The 23,541-nt window shown below is 43.4% G+C and overlaps 1 protein-coding gene across 10 annotated transcripts in view; it reads right to left on the bottom strand.

Moving 5' to 3' along the window:
* dgkza (diacylglycerol kinase, zeta a) overlaps positions 1 to 23,541 on the bottom strand; it is a 790,120-nt gene that overhangs the window by 253,074 nt on the left and 513,505 nt on the right. For all 10 annotated transcript variants that reach the window (XM_072591939.1, XM_072591942.1, XM_072591938.1 and 7 more), the window contains 3 exons: positions 13,723 to 13,834; positions 12,920 to 13,119; positions 4,296 to 4,396 (listed from right to left, as the gene is read on the bottom strand). In XM_072591939.1, the coding sequence (XP_072448040.1) occupies positions 4,296 to 4,396; positions 12,920 to 13,119; positions 13,723 to 13,834 (413 nt within the window). The remainder of the gene's footprint in view (positions 1 to 4,295; positions 4,397 to 12,919; positions 13,120 to 13,722; positions 13,835 to 23,541) is intronic.

Genomic DNA, 23,541 nt, shown 5'->3' with positions numbered 1-23,541 from the left:
GTTTTTTATTCTGTATCTTGCAAACTACTCTCCCTGATGTGGTCTTCTCTGGAGCTCACTCTTACACATCAGCAAAGGACTGATGGGAAGGTATCGAAGGTGGAGGGAGCTGAAACAATATAAAAAGTTCTCCACAACCAAAATACAGAAAAAAAAACTTCTGATAAGAGTTCCTTAGATTTGGCTGCAAATAAACATACATACTACATGTTTGACTGATAAACCATTTCATAAAGTTGCTCTTAGAAAAACAAATTTATGTAGGATGAATTTGAAGATGAATGTCTGAGGTATGCAGTGATTGAACTGTGGCGTTCAGTTATCATGTGTCAGAGACCCTTCAAGAAGATTGGAACTAAAGCAGCTCAGAATAATGAGGCTTACTGCCATATCACCATGTACATATCATAACAAACATTACTTCAAAAAAAATTCTCTACTTTGGCCTGAGCTCATCAAAAGAAGAAAATACCCCATTGGAAAGTATGTGAGGGGAGCAATCTGAGGAAATGATGCTTTTCTGAAAAGAATCTGAGGAACCACAAGGCACAAATTCTGAGACTTCCTGCATCCAGATAATTGGAGGCTTAACCACAGCCAGGTACAGTCTGCAGTGGCATGTCAACTGAGCAGTCCCACCCTTTTCCACTGCCCTTTGATTTTGTCGAAGATGTAGAGTCATACTTCCACTGATGCAGAACAACCTCAGGTCTCTATCTGAAACCACAACAGCTCCAGGTGAGTGGTTTCTCACGAGCAGTAGACCCCATTGCCCATTAGGCAAGACGTTGATAAAACTATAGCAGATAGTCAGTCAGTCTGAGTAGCATTTGATACCTATTTCAGCTCCAAAAGAATCTTATCATTGAGCATTGCTAGCAGCCAGCGAACTTGGAAAACACCACTGATGATCTTATAGATACATTTATTCAAGCATAGATGCAGATTCGGGAGGCAAGCTTGTTTGCATTCTTGATGACTTACTCCTTGGTGCTTCACACTTTCAACATGACCCCACATGACAGGAGGCAGTCCAGAGTATTAAGCAGATCAAGCACAGAACATGGTTTGAAATGGGAACATGGTACAATATAACTATGAAGCTCAGTTGGACATATCTGCATTATTCAACAAACAGCCTATCAAAGCCAAGGTAAAGTTAAGGTTGCCATTTGAAGCATTAGAATTGTCATCACGGAATGGCAAGCAAGTGACACGATTTCCCAGCAAGGATATTTAATGCTTTCACTGTGGCACATTTGGTCATTTTCATCAATCCTGAAATACAAGTTTAGCTCCTAAAACCAAACCAAACAAATTCTAAACAAATGAGAACCCAGCAAATTTCATGGGAGAGAATGACAGCATGGAAGTCATGCACTTTCTTGATCAGTAGACATCATTGACCTGACACTGGATGAAGAAGATCTGGACCGGCATTATTAGCTAGTAACCTTGAAAATCAAGAATGTCGAGATCAAATGTTTTCTTGATTCAGGAGAAGCCTGACGCTTTACAAGAGCGAGACCATCAAATATCAGATTCAAGGACTGAATCCTTTAAGTTAATGGTTGCATTGAAGCAATACATTCCTATAACAGTAAAGTTATTTAAGGGCCTAATTACATCTCAAAAAAATCAAAACAAATCTTTGTTGAGGTGGCTTGCTGCATCCTATTCGATTTTCTGCAACTACTACCCAGACACTCCATCTCGAGAAAATTATTATATTCCACTTTTGTGAGGGCTTCCCTCAGCTTCTCTAGGGCCTAGTGTTTTTGGCTAAGGAAGTTGGGATGACATTTTGCAAAGGTATCCCACAGTTTCTGAAGGTCTACGGTCGCATGTTTTTTTCTTTGTGAGATACCACCTTTTCCAAGAGTTTGATCAGCTTCAGAGGACTCTGCTTCCAGAAAGAGCCTCTTTCTTTAGAAATTCATAGCCACACGAGGCAGTGTCCAACAATCACCACTGCAAATATCCAGGCCAGGGAGCATTATGAGATCCCCATAACAGTTGAAAGTGGACACAATATATTTTGATGGTGGTAATACAGTCATGCTCCTGAGGTACACTGCGATGTAACCATGGCTTCAACGGTCATGTGTTAGTGACTCCACTAGAAAATTGGAATGAGTGCAACTCAAAACAGGGGCTTTCCCTGCTTACCATCACATATATCTTATTCATACCTTATTTAAAAAAAACCCCTGAATCTGGTATGACATCGTATGAAGAATTCTGAACCATTTTAAAAACAGCACCTTACCCTTGTGGCTACTCCCAATCTCACTGTACTGTTAATTTTGCCTTTGTCACCCATATAGACAGAATCCACTGTACTGCAGGACATTGTGAAACAGAGCACGTGTCACCTCTTCAGTTGGTCTTGTCTTTAATACGTCTGCTTTGTATTGACGACTAATTTCGGGAAAAGGCTCCAAACGATTGCACATCCATCAATTTTAATGGAGCAACAGTCCCTTCTTGAGATTCCAATTAGACAGCAAGACAATGGGGAATGTGCAAACCACAATGTGCTTCAAAGGTGAACTGGGGATATCATTATGAAGATGCACAATCTGTACAAAGGCAGCATCATTGTCCAGCTGTAACGTAATCATATCCTACAGCTGAAGTCTGGGTGGCGCTAAAGGAATGCTCTATGTTGGGTGAACCGAAGCCAACCTGCTCTATCAGGAAGATGCAAAAGATCCTAAGGACCCCCAGAAGAAAGGCAGGAATCAGTGTCCAGACCAAGATTTATCCCTTAGGAGAAAGTGAGGACTGCAGATGCTGGAGATTAGAGTTGAAAAATGTGGTGCTGGAAAAACACAGCAGGCCAGGCAGCATCCGAGGAGCAGAAGAATTGACGTTTCGGGCATAAGCCCTTCTTCAGAAAGGAGGATGGTGTGCCAAGCGGGCTCAGATAAAAGGTAGAGGGGAGGGAATTTGGGGGAGGACCATTGGGAATACGATAGGTGGAAGGAGGTGAGGGTGAGGATGATAGGCTGGAGAGGGGGTGGGGGCGGAGAGGTCGGGAAGAAGATTGCAGGTAGAGAAGGCGGTGCTGAATCCCAGGGTTGGGACTGAGATAAGGTGGGGGGAGGGGAAATGAGGAAGCTGGAGAAATCTACATTCATCCCGTGTGATTGGAGGGTTCCTAGGTGGAAGATGAGGCACTCTTCCTCCAGGCGTCGTGTGGCCAGGGTCTGGCGATGGAGGAGGCCAAGGACCTGCATGTCCTTGGCAGAGTGGGAGGGGGAGTTAAAGTGTTCAGTCACAGGGCGGTTGGGTTGGTTGGTGCAGGTGTCCTTCCGCAAGTCGGCGGCCTGTCTCTCCAATGTAGAGGAGACCACATCGGGTGCAGCGGATACAAGTAAATGATGTGTGTGGAGGTGCAGGTGAATTTGCGACGGACACAGAAGGATCCATTGGGGCCTTGGAGGGAGGTGTGGGGGGAGGTGTGGGCGCAAGTTTTGCACTTCTTGCGGTTGCAGGGGGAAGGTGCCGGGAGTGGAGGTTGGGTTGCTGGGGGATGTGGACCTGTCGAGGGAGTCACAGAGGGAGTGGTCTCTCCTGAATGCAGATACGGGTGGAGAGGGAAATATATCCCTGGTGGTGGGGTCTGTCTGGAGGTGGCGGAAATGACAGAGGATGATACGATGTATCCGGAAGTTGGTGGGGCAGAAGGTGAGGACCAGTGAGGACCAGTCCTGGTGGCGATTGGAGGGGTGGGGTTCAAGGGCAGAGGTGTGGGAAGTGGTAGAGAGCGTCATCGACTACATCGGAGGGGAAATTGCGGTCTTTGAAGAAGGAGGCCACTTGAGTTGTTCGATAGTGGAACTGGTCCTCCTGGGAGAAGATGCGGCAGAGGCGGAGGAATTGGGAATATGGGATGGCGTTTTTACAGGGGGCAGGGTGGGAGGAGGTGTAATCTAGGTAGCTGTGGGAGTCGGTCGGTTTGTAGTAAATGTCTGTGTTGAGTCGGTCGCCCGAGATAGAAATGGAGAGGTCTAGGAAGGGGAGGGAGGAGACTGAGGAGGCCCAGGTAAATTTGAGGTCGGGGTGGAAGGTGTTAGTAAAGTGGATGAACTGTTCAACCTCCTCGTGGGAGCACGAGGTAGCACCAATACAATCATCGATGTAGCGGAGGAAAAGGTAGGGGGTGGTGAATAGAATGTTATTAGCGGTGATATTTTTGAAAGGCGCTATATAAATGCAAATAATCTTTTTTGATTTTAATTGTAAAGAAGAGGGCAGGAATCATTGTTCCATTGGCTCTGGCTACTTACAAGCTTCTTTTAGCTTCTCCTTGTCATAGTGCAAGGCTTCATAGTCATGCATGCTGATCCGATTCACTGGTATCTTCAGACGCTCAGGTACTGTCTGCTGACTGAAGCAGATAATAAATCATTTCAACAGAACATGCTAAAACTATTCATGCTGAGAATCAAAATTTTAATTGTAACAGTGACACTGAAAATAAGGGATCGTGACTTCACCTCCAGTCTGCTGATTAACATTTTTGGTTCAGAAACAATAATCGAGCAAGTGTTGTGATGTGCTCTCGCTATTTTAATGAGTCTGTCAATCATGCCCAGCTCCATCTTTGTCCCTTGAAGATTATACAAATAGCTCCACAGTTGCAACCAAGAAAAACAGAACAAGTTCATTATTTACAGAACCCTGGCAGAATGCTCTCATTGCTTGAGTTTCTAACAGCCTTCATCTCACCTCCTGGTCAAACGGTCATGCTGTTCACATTGCTCGTGAGCATAAAACTGAAGACAGCCACTTCAGCGCAGTACAAGCGAGGGTGGTGGCCATGCGTCAATGTGTAGGGGAGTTCTCCCCGAAGTCCTGGCTGATATTTGGCATGCACAGTTAGGTTTTGTATATGAACAGTTCACAGTAATCAAAGCCATGTCGTGAATGGAGGAATCTTGGCAGCATATTCTTTCCTCCTTCTCTGTACATCATTATCCAGGCATTAGTCTGATGCTCTGTCTATAGAGTCATAGAGTCTGAATAAGAAGGGTTTGGAGGGATATGGGCCGGGTGCTGGCAGGTGGGACTAGATTGGGTTGTGATATCTGGGACAGCATGGACGGGTTGGACCTAAGGGTCTGTTTCCATGCTGAACATCTCTATGACTATGAGTACAGCACAGAAACAGACGCTTCGGTCCAACTAGTCCATGCCGACCAGATATCCCAATCCAATGTTGTCCCACCTGCCAGCACCCGGCCCATATCCCTCCAAACCCTTCCTATTCATATACGTATGCAAATGCCTCTTAAATGTTGCAATTGTACCATCCTCCAACACTTCCTCTGGCAGCTCATTCCATACACATACCATACTCTGTGTGGAAAAGTTGCCCCTTAGGTCTCTTTTATATCTTTTCCCTCTCAACCTAAACCTACGCCCTCGAGTTGTGGACTCCCCGACCCCAGGGAAAAGACTTTGCCTATTTACCCTATCCATTCCCCTCATAATTTTGTAAACTTCTAGAAGGTCACCCCTCAGCCTCCGACGCTCCAGGGAAAACAGCCTCAGCCTGTCCAGCCTCTCCCTATAGCTCAAATTCTCCAATGCTAGCAACATCCTTGTGAATCTTTTCTGAACCCTCTCAAGTTTCACAACATGGTCTGATAGGAAGGAAACCAGAATTGCATGCAATATTCCAAAAGTGGCCTAACCAATGTCCTGTACAGCCGTAACATGACCTCCCAACCCCTGCACTCAATACTCTGACCAATAAAAGAAAGCATACCAAACGCCTTCTTCACTATCTTATCTACCTGCGACTCCACTTTCAAGGAGCTATGAACCTGCACTCTGAGGTCTCTTGGTTTAGCAGCACTCCTTAGGACTTTACCATTCAGTATATAAGTCCTGCTAAGATTTGCTTTCCCAAAATGCAGCACCTCGCATTTATCTGAATTAAACTCCATCTGCCATTTCTCAGCCCATTGGCCCATCTGATCAAGATCCCGTTGTAATCTGAGGTAATCCTCTTCGCTGTCCACTACACCTCCAATTTTGGTGTCATCTGCAAACTTACTAACTATACCTCTTATGCTCGTATCCAAATCATTTATATAAATGATGAAAAGAAGTGGACCCAGCACCGATCCTTGTGCCACTCCACTGGTCACAGGCCTCCAGTCTGAAAAACAACTACCCTCTGTCTTCTACCTTTGAGCCAGTTCTGTATCCCAATGGCTAGTTCTCCCTGTATTCCATGAGATCTAACCTTGCTAATCAGTCTCCCATGGGGAACCTTGTCGAACGCCTTACTGAAGTCCATATAGATTACGTCTCCCATTCTGCCCTCATCAATCCTCTTTGTTACTTCTTCAAAATACTCAATCAAGTTTATGAGACATGATTTCCCATGCCGACCAGATATCCCTAATCAGTCCTTGCCTTTCCAAATACATATACATCCTGTCCTTCAGGATTCCCTCCAACAACTTGCCCACCACTAAGGTCAGGCTCACTGGTCTGTAGCTCCCTGGCTTGTCCTTACCACCCTTCTGAAACAGTGGCACCACGTTTACCAACCTCCAGTCTTCCTGTGACTATCGATAATACAAATATCTCAGCAAGAGGCCCACAGCATTCTAGGGTACACCTGATCAGGTCCTGGAGATTTATCCACCTTTATGAGTTAAGGCATCCAGCACTTCTTCCTCTGTAATATGGACATTTTGCAAGATGTCACTATTTATTTCCCTACATTCCTATATCTTCCATGTCCTTTTCCACAGTAAGTACTGATGCAAAATACTTGTTTAGTATCTCCTCCATCTCCTGCAGCTCCACACAAAGGCTGCTTTGATGATCTTTGAGGGGCCCTATTCTCTCCCTAATTACCCTTTTGTCCTTAAATTATTTGCAAAAACTCTTTGGATTCTTCTTAACTCTATTTGCCAAAGCTATCTCATGTCCCCTTTTGGCCCTCCTGATTTCCCTCTTAAGTAAACTCCTCCTGCTTTTATTCTCTAAGGATTCACTCGATCTATCTTGTCTATACCTGACATTAGCTTCCTTCATTTTCTCAACCAAACCCTCAATTTCTTTAGTCATCCAGCATTCCCTATACCTACCAGCCTTCCCTTTCACCTGAACAGGAATATACTTTCTTGGACTCTCATTATCTCATTTCTGAAGGCTTCCCATTTTCCAGCCATCCCTTTACCTGCGAATACCTGCCCCCAATCAGCTTTTGAAAGTTCTTGGCTATGTTTTTTTCAATCATCCCTACTGCCAGTATTTAACAGTTGAGAAGTGTCAAAGTTCACAGTCATCTCTCAGCACAATGGGTTTGCACCACCAGGTGCCTAATGGCACTAGACGGACCATTGCCTCATCTGGTGCTGAAAGCTGGAGATACCAAGGTCCACTTTCAGCTCGTCACCTGGATGTAGAACTGTCATGGCATGAAGTTGCTATGGAAACTACCCACTTTACTAAAATCAACAAAATGAAATAAAGGAAGGCCATTCAGCCTCTTGTGCCTATCTAGCTATTAAGGAAAATCATAGTTGACACATCTTAACATCATTTACTGGCCTTACCCTGAAAGGTCAACTAAACTCTATAGCCTTATGGAAGAAGAGAACTCCAAGTCTTCGGTGGGAAGGTACTGTGTGCTTTTACCCCTTGATGACCAGGCTCTATTTTGAGACAGTGTCCCCATATTCAGAACTCCCTATATCTTGACCTTTTTAATCTGTTCAGATGTGCTATGACACACCTCTGGAGCAGGTGGGACTTGAACCAAAGCCTCCTAGCTCAGAGAGAGGGACACTACTGGCAAACCACAACTGCAGCCCCCCCCCTCCCCCCAACCCAACCTCCTTCTCTCTAACTACCTTACTGCATCTCACTTCAATATGATCATCCTGAAACAAGGTAGGCAAACCAAGTGAAAGAGCAGTTTCCACAGAAGCCAGTTGTATTCCCGGGAACATATTGAGCACTTATCCCGAAGTAACTCCAGGGACTGATGCTGCGTGTTCATAGTGGCATCACAGAGATTTAGGGAAGGTATTTAGCTGTCTTCACAAATGAAGCAACAGGTTAGGGTGAATACTGCATAATTAAAGTGAATTTATACCTGGAATATACATAGAGTGCAAGCTGATGCTCTGAGTATGCTAGTTCAAAGCCCATCATGGTCACTCATGGAATTTAAATTCAATTAAGAAAATTGGAATCGGGATTCAAGGTGGCGGCAGTCTAAACAGTCTGCTGTGTTGGGCTCTGTGCCATACCCTAGGCAAGGTGGGCTTCTACCACCACCTCCCCCCAAAAACACATCAGTTACTCCTGAGGAAAGTTTGCTTCATGAAATGGGTAGCGCACCTAAGGCCCCTTCAAATTAGGATTTGGAAGATCTGGGGCTCATATGGAGACATCTAAGGGAAAGGAACCCAGGGGAGTGCAGCAGGCAGGGCACTCCTCTACTATGTCAGGCACACCTGCAGCCGTTAACTCAACTCCTGCAACGGTGCGCTTGAATTTAGTGGAGCAACAGAATTTACTAAGGGAGTTTGCAAAACTCCACGAAAAAGTTGACAGCGCGCTGGAACCAATTGCTGCCATGCTGACAAAGCATGAGCAGGAGATCCGGGCCTTGGATTGGCGTGTGGTGGTGGTGGTGGAGGAACAGAGGATCGTGGAGGCCACGACTGAGAGCTCCATGGGGTGGGTCCAAACCTTGGAAGGTCAGGCTCGGGCCCTGCAGGAACAAGTAGACGACCTCGAAAATCGAGGTCGGTGAAAAAAATCTGCGGATCTTGGGCTGACCTGAGTGTGAAGAAGGTGAAAACCTCACTGATTTCCTTGAGAGGTGGCTTCCCAAGTTGCTGGGCCTGAAGATCGAGTCAGGCCGGGTGAATGTGGAGTGGGCCTACAGGATCGCAATGTGCAGGTCCGGGCTGGCCCAGCGTCCTTGCCCGGTCCTAGTGTGACTCCAGCATTATATGGAAAAGCATTTAATAATAGAAACATCCAGAAGCCTGGGAAAAAAATCCACAAGCTTTGGCTTATAAAGGTTTGAAAATACTATTTTTTTCATGACTTTTCTGGGGCCTTGGTTAAGAAAAGGAAGACCTCTGATGATGTAAAGAAAACATTAATGGATTTAAACATTTAATACTCTGAGGTACCCAACAGTGCTACGTTTCAGTTATGAGGGACTTGTCTAGAACTTTGTAAGAGTAGGGTGCGTGTGTTGGTAAATAAGGGTATAATCACTATTGCTTGCATGGACAGGAGCCCTGATGGCGGTGTGGCGAGTGGAGTAATGTGATATAATACAATGTAATGCAATTCAAATTTAGTGGATTGTAATTTAATTTCATGGCATTTTATTCAATTTGAGTTTGTGCTAATTTGGTTTAAGTAAATATACCTCGAATGCATCTTAAAGAATAGTAGGCGGTTTATTGTTAATGTTACTGTAATATAACATAATAGTACGGTATTTTTTCTATTTTTCTGTACTTTTTTAACTTTTTTTGGTTTGTGTAAAAAAAGTGAACTTTTTTTTCAATTAATATATACATTAAAAAAACCTGGAATCAAAATCTAGTTTCAGTAATGTTGACCATGAAATGGTCACAGAAACCCAGCTAATTCACTAGCATCCTTTAAGGAAGGAAAATGTGACATCCTTACTCATGATTGACTCTTACTATACTCTGAAATGGCTCAGCAAACCACTCAATTCGATGGCAATTAAGGATTGGAACACTCAAATCACATCAAAGAACAAAAAACATTCCCTCCGCAGTTACACACAGACAAAGATTTTATGAGGAGCATGTTCAGAGCTGACATGTTACTTTTCTGTAAATAGTGATTAACAGCTCTTTCTGAGCAGAGAGAAATAGCAATAGTTATATTCCCAATGTGTTAGCTGTTCAATTCCAGAGATTCCACAGTAAACTGGCAGTCAAGCAATACCATCGACTCTTTTCTGGTGGAGTATGTAGATCATATAATCCCAAAAATGTGGAAACAGGCCATTAGGCCCAACAAGTCCCCCCGAAGAGTAACCCATCCAGACTCATTCCCCGACCCTATTACTCTACAGTTACCCCTGACAAATGCACCTAACCCACATATCCCTGAACACTATGGCAATTTAGCACGGCCAATTCACTGGACCTGCACACCTTTGGATTATGGGAGGAAACTGGAGAATCCAGGAAAACACATGCAGAATCCGGGAGAATGTGAAAACTCCACACAGTTGCCCGTGGCCTGGAATTGAACCCGGTCCCTGGTGCTGTGAGTCAGCATTGCTAACCACTGAGCCACCATGCTGTCCAAAACCACTTCCTGAAAATGTCAGTTAAGCCCCATTAAATATAAATGGATAAATATCAAATTTTAATCAAAGTGCAAAATTCATTTCCCAAATTCAGTCATTATTAGTTATTTGGACTGCCAAATACTTAATGACACATAAACTGCATGAGGACATCTTCAAAAACCCCTTTCTCTGGCTCTACCTCTACTTCTCTTGTTTCACCCTCCCACCTTGCAGCATACCAGGTGTTAAGATTAGTTAGCTAGGGAGTGACTTCATCCTCTATTTTGCACAGAAGCAAGCATCAACTAATATCACAGTGTACCTCGCCTGTGCCTGTGTACTTTCCAGAACAATTGCAGGATGTGCGCCTGAAAATCCCATTTATGCTCCTCCACAAAAATACAAGAATTAGGTGTAAGGGTAGGCCATTTAGGCTCCACCATTTGATAAGATGATGTCTTCAGCTCCACTTTTCTATCCACTCCCCGATAGTACTTGCCTCTCCTGGTGATCAAAAGCCTGTCTAACAACCTTGGATGTATGTTCAATTGCATGGCCTCCGCTACTTTCTGGGAACAGAATTCCACAGATTAATGACCCTTAGAAGGATAAAAATCTCCTTAGCTTAGTCCTTAATGAGAGAACCTGATTGTTAAGCTGTGCCGCTTGGCTCTAGACTCCTTCAGATGGGGAAACATCCTCTCAATACACACCCTAACAAGTCTACCACAAGACCTCATATGCTGCAATTTGATCAGTTCTCACTCTAAGACTCCACAAAGTAAAGGCAATAAAAACACTGGGACTCATTTTGACTGTGATCTCACAAAAACAGGTGACAGTCAATCAGCATTTGGATTTACATCTCCCACTGCAGTTAATGGAGCTTGAGATCCATGAAATGAGCTGTTGATCACAATTGTATGTTTTACACAATTAAAATCAAGATCAAATCCTCAGGTTGATTTATTCCTTCTCCTTAAATCAATGACCCTGATCATAAATTGTAAGTTTGCAAGCATAAACACTGAATTCAGCAAGGCAATGGAGACCTATGAGCATATTCTATGTACACAGTATTCCACTGTGCATGCAAGTTTTTAATACAAGAGTATTATTACATAGATTAGGCAGTAGAACATGAATTATCATCCCTTGCTCTACTCTTGATGTCCAAACCTTTTACAAGTAGCTGGTGACTTAAAGGAAGAATGCCACCAGGAGTAACTGCTCATAAATTTTCCCCTCTACTTTCAGCTAGCTCGCTTTTAAAAAAAAATGCTCAGATTTTAACTGCAACAAAGAGTTCATCAAGGAACTAATTGACTGGGAGGAGTATGTGGGCCAGCAGCTGCAATATCCATATAGAACTATAAATCTGATTAGAATTGCAATGCTCAATTGAGCCTTTGAATGTTAATTTCAACTACACATACAAACATTCTTTAGCAACATTATGTTGGAATCCATCTTCACATCTATTGAATTCAGTTAATGCAGTGAAATATCATTAAGTGCATCATAAGAGTATTGTAGAAAAAAAATGTATGGCACCGGGCCACATAAAGAGACATTGAGTTAGATGACCAAATATTTGGTGAAAGAGACAAGTTTTAACTAGTGTCTTCAAGGAGAGCAAGGTCAAGAGATAGAGGGGTGTAGGAATGGTATTTCAGCGTTGACTTCAGTTTGGTCCTAGACAACTGAAAGCATGATGACCAACAGACAGGGTTATTACAATTGGAATTCACAACACACAGCTGACGCAATACCTTCTTGTTCCCTTTCTTTCAAGCTCAAAGCAAGAGAAGGTATTTTGTGTCAAATCGAGTGGGTGGTGAAATAAACGGGGTCAGCAGGCTGTAAGAGTCACTAAACATGACAACAGAGAGACGGTGGCACAGTAGTCATATCATTAGTCATTATCAGGGGCCCTCGCTAACGTTCTGGGGACATGGGTTCAAACCCCACCATGACAGATGGTGAAATTTGAAATTAAAAGCTAGTCTAATGGCTACTTTGCAATCACAGTCAATTGTCGCGATAAAACCCAGCTGGTTCACTCATATCCTTTCGGGAAGAAGATCTGCCACCCTTACCTGGTCTGGCATACATATGCTGTTAGACCCATAGCAATGTGGTTGACTCTTAAGTGCCCACTGAAATGGTGTGGCGAGGTACTCAGTTCAAAGGCAGTTAGGGATAGGCAACAAATACTGACCTTGCCAGCCACACCTACAACCCATACAAGAATAAGAAAGTGTGCCCCAAAGCCTTACACAACATTTTCAACTGGTGGGTATTTCTTTCAGTGATAACAAAAGGCCCTTTGATACTACAAGCAAGAACCTTTGTCATAGAATAACCCCTCCTCTGCATTCAGCACTCAATTCCTCAGCTAGCCAAAGCAATCTAATTACTCGTCAAAGGTTTTGTACACACAAGAGCATGAGTGGGCCATGGAATAAGGAACTTAGGGAACGAGTTGTCTCCTTTTAGAATCTCATCACCTATCTCATGACTATTACATTGTCCTCTATAATGAATGGAAAGTATAAATGGTCAGGATGCGATGATACTCACTCATTAAGTAGTGGAATGGATGTCCTCCTCTTGGTTTTCTGGACCATATTTGCCTGATTACGCAGCGAAATGCGAATGACTGAGGGCGCGAGCTTGCATGGTTCCCCATCCACCTGCATTGGGATTGACTTGTACGTTGTTAGTGTCACTTCACGGCACTGGTTGAGCCGTTCCCCGTGTCCTCCAACTTGCAGAGCAGCCTTAATTACAACAAAGAGTGAGAGAAAGGACTGTCAAGAGATAAGTGTTGTTGAGCAGCAAGAGTTAAAAAGGGATACTCTCAAGCATTCAGTTACCCTTCTTTCACAGGTGTGGGGGTCAAGTTGCGTTCATCATGGAACATAAATGGAACCCGGAAACTGAATTGACTGCTCAGGGAAAATGAGACTGTTCCAAAATCTCGGCAGAAATGGGGATCAGGGCAATTGAAGAAATGGGAGCAGACAATAGCTGAAAAACATCTGAAAAGACAGATATCAGGAAGTGAATACCATCTGTAAAACAGGATCTTGTAAACACGGTCGATTCTCACAATAAACCTCAACTGGTTCATTAATATCCTTTCGGGAAGAAAGTCCGCTATTAAAGGGAGCGAAGCCAGGGAAAATGGTCTGAGAATACAACTTGGCCTTGGTCTGATTGAGTAGGTCCAGGGTCCAACTCAACTTCTGTATACTTAGACTTTCAGGGAGTATCCCAATTGTGCTATTCCTCATGTTACCAACTGACCAGTGAACATAAACAAGGAGGGGGAAGCTTTCCGTGGGCAACAGACCCAAGAATCCAAGGCAATGGAGACATACCAACGAAGCCATGGTGAAGCCAATGACCTCAATGTAACCATCGTCATGACGCTGCGGCTCAAAATCATGATGTTCGCTTGGGTTTCCCCATGGCACCGTGCCCGCACAGTACCTGCGTGTAGAACACAGCAAGACAACTCAGTTGTGGACTTTAAAGAACATATTTTCAGAAGTATTTACCACACACGTTGACAGGTCAAAGTTCAGTAGCATCAGGACAGGGTGAAGAACCAGTCCTCAATTAGAGTGCAGTCACTTGCCACTTGGCAATGAACCAGCAGTCATATTGAGGATTCGCTGTAATCAACAACAGAGGCAATTTATTTTTGCTCCTTCGTTCTCCCAAGCACCATCATCCACAACCCACTCCACTTCCCGGCATTCCTGCAGGGATGCGATTCTCAAACTTTCTACTGAGGAGATGCCTCGTGGTAACAGACATTGTGGGTCAATCACCAATCCTAACCAACACACTTTCTCTTGCCTCCATTAAAAAATTTCATCAGACTTAATGGGACAAATAACATTATTGTAGATGATACATAAATGAAATGATAAAAACTCAAAGAACTGCTGATGCTGTAAGTCAGAAAGAGAAACACAAACTCATGGAAAAGCTCAGCAGGTCTGGCAGCATCTGTGAAGAGAAATCAAGTTTCACGTTTCAGGCCTGGTGACCCTTCCTCAGAAGAAGGGTAACTGAGCCAGAAACATTAACTCTGATTTCTCTTCACAGATGCTGCCAGACCTGCTGAGCTTTTCCAGCAACTCCCACTTATAGATGAGGTAATGTTTGGTCACAAAGTATCAGTCTCCTGTCAGGCTCCATGGCCAGCCAAATCTTTTCCTTTACAATCCTACAACCATTGAAAATCCAGTGCCATACTTCGCTATTGTGAACGGGAACATAAGTGTTGCTGATTGCAACTGGTCATACTGATGACAAACTTGTGCCACGTGTGGAAACCATCTGGGTTTGAGATGATACTCGAGTGAGGATTTGAGTTAACTCGTGTTACCTCAGCCTGGCACTGTGTGGCAGTGACTGGTATTTTGAACTAGTGCCAAGTCCACTTGCAGAACTGTCATAGACTACAGAGAATCTTTGTTATAAGCTCAGTCATTTTGAAAGTTAACTGTATAAGTTAACATTAATGACTTGGGACAACTTCAAAATGTCACTGAGGGAGCTCAACACCTCAAAATGAATTGCTAATTTCCTATCATTTAAAATGACAGTTTCACACAAGCTAGAGATTGAAATCAGTATTTATTTCAAGAGAGAAGAAATGGACATAGAGAGATCAATTAATTCTGACACTATTGCTTCCACCTATGATGGACAGGACAGTCAGATGATTTTTTTATATTTGAGTGCAGCTGAGAGACTTGTTTCTCAGGAGTGCCTGTGGGCTGTCCAGTCTGCCAGTTTCCCATGGTGTCACAGGTTTAAACAGTGCTCAGTGCCTGACTCAGTGCTGAAATATGAAACAGACACACAGCCACCAAATCTGAAGTCAAATGCTCTGTATCCAAAACGGATATAACATCGTCTGCTACTTTACATTTTTTTAAGTTAGATTAGACTCCCTACAGTGTGGAAACAGGTCATTTGGTCCACACCGACCTTCTGAAGAGTAACCCTCCCAGACCCATTTCCTTACATTTACCCCTGACGAATGGACCTAACACTACGGGCAATTTAGTATGGCCAATTCACCGAACCTGCACATCTTTGGATTGTCGGAGGAAACTTGAGCACCCAGAAGAAACCCACACAGACATGGGGAGAATGTGCAAACTCCACACAGACAGTCACCCGAGACGGAAATCGACCCAGGTCCCTGGTGCTGTGAGGCAGCAGTGCTCAGACTGTGCAGGAAATGCTTCCAAGGATTAAAGTGCAAAACCTAATATATAAGAACTCCTCCTTCCTGCACAAGAGTATCCTCGTTTAGTAATCCATTGCAGACCTATCAAACTCTTATTGCCCATTGTGGGACCATGTTCAAATAACGACTGAAATCAAAAATAGCATCTTTATTCAGCAACTGCAGTAGCACGGTAGTTAGCACTGCTGCCTCACAGCGCCTGAGACCCGGGTTCAATTCCCGCCTCAGGCGACTGACTGTGTGGAGTTTGCACGTTCTCCCCGTGTCTGCGTGGGTTTCCTCCGGGTGCTCCGGTTTCCTCCCACAGTCCAAAGATGTGCAGGTCAGGTGAATTGGCCATGCTAAATTGCCCGTAGTGTTAGGTAAGAGGTAAATGTAGGGGAATGGGTGGGTTACGCTTCGGCGGGGCGGTGTGGACTTGTTGGGCCGAAGGGCCTGTTTCCACACTGTAAGTAATCTAATCTAATCTAATCTAATCACAAGCTTAAGGTGGCGAGAGAATCCCAAAGTACAGTTCTTAGAGTAGCCTCTTTATACACAGATAGAATATATTAATATTCTATCACTATGGTGTTACACTGTTTTATCTATTGTACACAAAGATTTGGTGACTCCTGTCCTGGGGAAACAGGAGATGGTTTAAACGTTTGCTAAGTGCTGGGCTGCTACTATTGATAGGATTAAGAGTGTCTGTCCAGTCTGCTTGCATAATCAAAATGTGTTACTCCTTTTATCTTTTAAAGGAGTAAATGTTAGCAAAAGTATTAGGCTTATATGTTCTGAATAAGTTAGAAATTACACATGTACTTATGAATGAATGAAGGAAAATTGCATTATAAATAAAGAGTTACAAAAGAATGAAAAGACAACACAGTACTCAAAAATACTGGGCATTTGTAAGTGGGTTATTAAGACAAGTATGAATGAATGATTGGAAAAACTGTATTTAGTAAGATGAGTAAGTCAGTAAAAATACCTATATTACAAAATCTTATACCATTTATTGAGGTTTTTACACATCCAATTGTAATGTTACGAGACTAATGTAACTTGAGATTTTCCTTTGCCTATTTGTGAACATTTCTGAGCCTATCACTATTTCCAATTTGCCTCTTACTTTTCAAAGTCTTTTCTCTTCTCTAAGGCAGACTACAGTCTCCACCCTCCAATACTCTGGCCTCCAAATTCCTCACCCCAATCCTCAACCTTCCTCCTCCTCGTCAGTGTCTGAGGCTCAACTCCCTGTTGGATTTTCCTCTGTCTTCTCTCGGCATCTCTCCCGGGCTCACAAAGTTGCTTGATTCTGACTCATTATGATCACTCCATCCTGCTGTCTCATCAGCCCTCCCACACAGTGCACCTTCTGGAATGGATCTTGCTGATCATCCTTCTTTCCAGAATACCCTTCCCATTACTGACCCAGTGAACACAGTTGTCTCACCTTCCTTGGTACGTTTTTCTCCTTAAGGTCCCTTCACACGTGAACAAGGTGTAGCCAAAATTGCATTGACGTGATGGCCTTTATCAGACCTGACTGAGGTGGGATGACATCTTGACAAAGTCTCCGGTCCGACTCTACCTTCCTCCACTTTCCCTGACAAGACTGTCATGGTAATGATGATATGGAGATGCCAGTGTTGGACTGGGGTGTACAAAGTTAAAAATCACATAACATCAGGCTATAGGCCAACAGGTTTAATTGAAAGCACTAACTTTCGGAGCGACGCTCCTTCATCAGGTGGTTGTCTGATGATAAACACCTGATGAAGGAGCGGCACTCTGAAAACTAGTGCTTCCAATTAATGTTGGACCTTAACCTGGTGTTGTGTGATTTTTAACATCATGGTAATGGCGTGCTTGCTTATCACCAGATTACATCTTGGCTAGATTCCCTCCTTTGAACATCTCAGCTTATTCTAAGCCTCTCACCACCCACTCAAGACAAGTTTCTCACCTGATATTTTCACTACTCTCTCAGCCTCTGCACTCTCCACTCATCCTGGGACATTTGAACCTCGAGCTCAATCTGTCATGTTGTCTCTCCTCTGAGTTCACTGCTCTTCCATCAAAATGTCTCCCTCCATGTAAACTCCCCCCAAACCATAACACTTCAGTAATTCTGTGATATTCACGGCCATCCCATGTGGTATTGCCTGTCCCATCACATCTACCTCAGATAAAACTATTTTTATCACTTCTGTGTCATTCTCGACCCACATCCCAACCTTACCTCTCTGTCTCGATTCCTGGTTTAAAATAAAACTAATCTGCCAATTCATTTATAAAGGCATTTTCAAAATCCCAACTGAGAAACTTCCGACCATCCATTTACAATATTTCTGCAGCCAGTAGTTTACTGAATAGGCTCCTAACCTCCACCTTCGATGTTTTTGTTCTGGATAAGGCAGTTATTCTCTCTTATCCAAGCTATTCTCTTAGTACCGCCTCTAATGCTGCTTTCTTAAGTCCACAGAACAAAGACTTGTATAGATTTGGTGGACGTCTGCTCAAACCACTAGATATTGTTGGACACTGCTGAGCCTTATTCTCACCTGCTAAAGCAGCTTACAATTTCAGGATCATCCAGGCTTCTTCTCTCATTTGCAAAGCTGGCTACCTAAACCCCTCACCCAGTCCTTCCAACTTTATCTCCAGAAGTGTGAGGAGCTCATGAATTTCTTTGTCACCAAGATCGAGACCACCTGATCAGTTTCCTTTGATGTTTTGCTCATTTCCAATAGCCTACCTCATCAAACGTCCTCTATAGGTACTTTACTCATTCTCTGTTTCTCACCCATCTGTCCACGTGGCTTTTCTGAGCTCACCCTGTCCAAAAGACTCACTTCCTGTTCCAGTGGCCGTATTCCTACTAAACTGATAATCACCAAACATTCCCAGCTAGACCAGAGGGACAGTTCTGAAGGAGGTCACTGGACCTGAAATATTAACTCTGATTTCTCTCCACAGATGCTGCAGACTTGCTTAGACTTCCCAGCAATTTCTGTTTTCGATTCCATCCTAGACCCCATGTTGATCAATACTCTTAATAGTTTTCTTATCGGCTATATTCCTTCTCTTCTCTAAATCTCTTGTCATTATCCCTCTTCTTAAAACACCAATCCCACTGTCCTTGCAAACTATAGTCCACTTGTCAGACTCCCTACCTTCTCTCGAGTCCTTAGACACATTTTTACCTCTCAAATCTTTGATGAAGTTTCATGGAATTACACAAACCTTTCCAATCAGATTTCTTCCTTGCCCTTGTGCCAAATTGGCTCTTTTCAAAGTCACTAGTTACAACCTGCATGACTGGGATGAAGGTAAAGTTTCTCTCCTATCCTTCTTAACCTGCAGTTTTTTTAAATGGATTTAGCCCTACCATTCCCACTGTTGTCCGCTGGGAGGGTCTGCTCTCTCCCGATCCCAGTCTACTCTAAATATGGCCAAAGAATCACTTGCAATGGCTTCTCTTTTTACTCTTGCAATGTTATCTCTGGCATCCCTCATCCCTTCCTTTTTCTCAACTACACACTACCCCTTGCCAACATGATTCAACAGAAAAGCATTAGTTTTCACACGTACATTGCTAACACCTTGTTCTATTGGTTATTAAGTTTACAGATGACAACAAAATTGGCAGTGCAGTGGACATATAAGAAAGTTACCTTAGAGGACAATGGGACCTTGATCAGATGGGCAAATGCGACAATGCGTGGCAGATGGAATTTAATTTAGATAAATGTGAAGTACTGCACTTTGATAGGGCAAATCAGGGCAGGACACATACACTTAATGGTAAGGTCCTGGGGAATGTTGGCGAACAAACAGCCCCTTGGGGTGCATGTTCATAGCTCCTTGAAAGTAGAATCACAGGTAAATAGGGAAGTGAAGGCAGTGTTTGGTATGCTTGCCTTTATTGGTCATTACCTTTATTATGCATTGTGTGTTGGAGTTGGGAGGTCATGTTGCAGCTGTACATGATATTGGTTAGGCCATTTTTGGAATATTGCATTTAATTCTGGTCTTCCTGACATGAAAGATGTTACTAAACTTGAAAGGATTCAGAAAAAAATTTACAAGGATGCTGTGAGGGTTGGAGAATTTGAGCTGTAGGGAGAGGCTAAATAGGCTAGGGCTATCTTCCCTGGAGTGTTGGAGGTTGAGGGGTGACCTTATAGAGATTTATAAAATCATGAGGGGTATAAATAGGGTGAATAGCTCAACTTTAAAATTCTCACTCTTACTTTCAAATCTTTCTACCCTTCCTAACCTTGTCAATCTCCTCCAAGTACACAAGTGTCTGAGATATCTGCACTCATCTAATTCCAGCCTCTTGGGAATTTAAAACTAGAGGGTATAAGTTGAAGGTGTGAGGGGAAAGATTTAAAAGGGGGTGCCAAAGGAAGTGACAGAGGCTTGTACAATTTCAACATTTAAAAGTTATCTGGATAGGTATATGAATTAGGCAAATGGGACTAAATTAATTTGGGTTATCTGGTCGGCATGGATGAGTTGGACCGAAGGGTCTGTTTCTGTGCTGTACGTCTCTATGACTCCACAAATGCGGCTAAACTCTCAGGCATCCAGTACTGGATGAGAAAAATATTCCCTCAATTAAATGTTGGGAAGACTGAAGACACTGCTTTTGGTCCTCCAAATTCTATTTGAGTCACCAACTCTGGTCTTCTTCCTGGCAACAGTCTGAGATAAAACCACTCTGTTCACAAAGTTAATGTCATAGCTGATGCTAAAATGAACTTCCAGCCTCATATCTCTGCCAACATTCCACCCCCATAACATCATCCAATGTAGTCCCTGTCTCAGCTCAACTGCTGCTGAAACCCTCACTCATTCCTTTATTACCTTGAGACTTGACCATTCTAACACACTTCTCTCACATCAATATTCCCATACCTTTTCCTGCATTTATGCAAAAATCTGCCACCCACGTCTTTACTAATCCAAGTCCTGTTCAACGATCACTCCTGTACTCACTGACATGCAGAGGCTCAACTTTAAAATTCTCACCCTTACTTTCAAATCTTTCTACCCTTCCTAACCGTGGCAATCTCCTCCAACTACACAAGCGTCTGAGATACCTGCACTCACCTAATTCTGGCCTCTTGTGCATCTGTGAGTTTAAACACTCCACCATTGGTGACTCTGCCTTCAGCTGCTTACACCGTAAGCTCTGGAATGCCCTCCCATAACATCACATAGCTCCTTGAAGATATTCCTTAAATCCAAAATCTTTGAGCAAAGTTTTTGACTTAATACTGCCATCTGTGATTCAGCATCATGTGTTGATTTATCAGTTGCCTGTGAAGTAACTGGACATGCCATATTATGCAGAAGGCACTATATAAAATACAAGTTGTCGCTGTTGATTACTTAGTTGCTGTGTCAAAAATAACAATTAAGTAAAAATGCCTGATTCAATGAAGCTCCCTCTGAACTCTTTCCAGAGCAATTGAAGCATTTTATGAAGCATTTAACAACTTCAATCCCATTAGTCAGTATACTGGAATCTTGGACAGTGAGGAATCAGAAATAGGAGATGAGAGGTAGTCTTTTGGATATGACGTTCCACATCTTGAGTTATGTATTTGAAGAGAAACATGGCCTTTTCCACAATGTACACTTGTTTTGCTCTCCTTGATTGATGGAGAGAGGAAGAAAGGGGAAGGGCTGTAGAAATAACAAAGATGTCATTTATGTCAGGAAAAGGACATATAACCATCACCGACAGATGGACTCTGCAGGAGTTCAAATTTGGCTCATTCCCATGCTCCTGAGAAGACAATGCCAGGAAACTGCAAAATGAATTAGACAAATAATCTCTTCATCCTGGTTAAATTCAAATGATTAATTCAATTAGCTAGGAGTTTTAGAAAATCTTTCCAGATAGTTGCTTCTACCCCTGGATGAGGGGCAGATGGATAAACTGAGAAAACAAGTGCGAGTGTACATGGAGAATACAGTCAAGAGGAAGGACTAACATCTCTGGAATACCCACTGGCCAAGGGAGTTCAGCAGACTAACACTTGTAATTTTCTCAGGCCCTTGACATTCAGAGGTCCAGTAAACTCAATTATTAACAGTTCAATAAAAAAAAAATGTGCCTTGACCAACATGATCTTACTCACCCTAAACAGGCATGGCTCCCTCCTTCTGCTTCACCTGTCTTTGGAGTTTGGGTGGGATGCTCTTCAAAAGGTCAGTGCAGACTCAAATGGGATGAATAGCATCTATGGCCACTATAGGGATTCTATGGTTTTCCCCAGTTATCCTAATCTGTTCCTCTTGCATTTGCTGGAGTTATATCCCACTTCACAGACCAAGGATAGGATGGGGCTCCTGCTCCTAGCCCTGTTGACGTCTAAATTCCTACAATAATTAACAGCAGAACAGCCAAGACTGGCTCAGTTGCTACACATTTCCAGCACAACTAGCGGGACGGACTTTGAATAGACCTAGCAATGCAAGACTGTACCTCTATGAGGTGCTGTGGGCTATAAGCAGCCACAGCTATCATACTCCAACACAATCTGCAATCACACGGCTCGACATATCTCCCACTCTACCATTACCATCAAACCAGGGGATCAATGCTAGCTCAATGGAGAGTGCAGGAGGGCATGCCAGGAGCAGGACCAGGCGTACCTAAAAATGAGGAGATGCTAGAAATATTAGCATGTCAAATAGTAGAAGCAACATGCCATTGACAGAACTAAGTGATCTCACAAACAACAGATCAGATCAGACATAGCTTCCACATCCAGTCATGAATGGTGGCGGACAATTAAACAACTCACTGAAGGAAGCATATCCACAAATATCCCTCAATGATGGAAGAGCCCAGCACCTCAGTGCAGACAATAAGCCTGAAACATTAGTCACAATCTTCAGCCAGAAGTGTTGACTGGATTATTCATCTCAGTCTCCTCCAGTGGTCCCCAGCATTGCAGATTCCAGTCTTTAGCCAATTTGATTCACTCCACATGATATCAAGAAACAGTTGGTGACACTGGACACTGCAATAGCTATGGGCCCTAACAACATCATGGCAATAGTACTGAAGACTAGTACAGTTCTCCAGAATGTGCTGGGCACTGAGCCATTCTCTTCCAGTACAGTTACAACATTGGCATCTACTCACCAATGTGGAAATTGCCCAGGTATGCCCTCTACACTAAAAGCAGGACAAATCCAACCCAGCCAATGAGTACCCCGTCAGTCTAATCTCGATCATCAGTAAAGTGATGGAAGGTGTTAACACAGTGCTATCAAGCAGCACCTGCTCAACAATAACCTGCTCACTTTGGGTTCTGCCAGAACCACTCAGCTCCTGACCTCATTACAGTCTTGGTTCAAACAAAGACAGAAGAGGTTAACTTGGAGAGATGAGGTGAGACTGAGAGTGACAGTCTTTGACATCAAAGCTGAATTTGATGGAGTGTGGCATCAAGAAGCACTAGCAAAACTGGAGTCAATGGGAATCAGGGAGCAAACTCTGCTGGTTGGAGTCAAAACTGGAGTCAAAGATGGTTGTGGTTGTTGGAGGTCAGCCATCTCAGCTCCAGGACATCTCTGCAGGAGTTCCCTAGGGTAGTGTCCTAGGCCCAAACATCTTCAGCTGCTTCATCAATGACCTTTCCTCCACCATGAGGTCAGTAGTGGGGATGTTCACCAATGATTGCACAATATTCAGCACCATTCATGACTCCATAGATACTGAAGCAGTCCATGTTCAAATGCAACAAGAACTGGACAATATCCAGACTTGGGTTGACAAGTGGCAAGTAAAACTCACACCACAGAAGTGCCGGGCAACAATAATCTGTAACAATAGATAACCTAACCATCACTCCTTGACATTCAAGGGCATTGCCATCACTGAATTCCCCCACTCTCAACTGCCTGGGAG

Source organism: Chiloscyllium punctatum, chromosome 22 (genome assembly GCF_047496795.1).
Source record: "Chiloscyllium punctatum isolate Juve2018m chromosome 22, sChiPun1.3, whole genome shotgun sequence".
In the NCBI taxonomy this organism is placed as follows: domain Eukaryota; kingdom Metazoa; phylum Chordata; class Chondrichthyes; order Orectolobiformes; family Hemiscylliidae; genus Chiloscyllium; species Chiloscyllium punctatum.
This window is presented reverse-complemented; position numbering and strand designations above follow the sequence as displayed.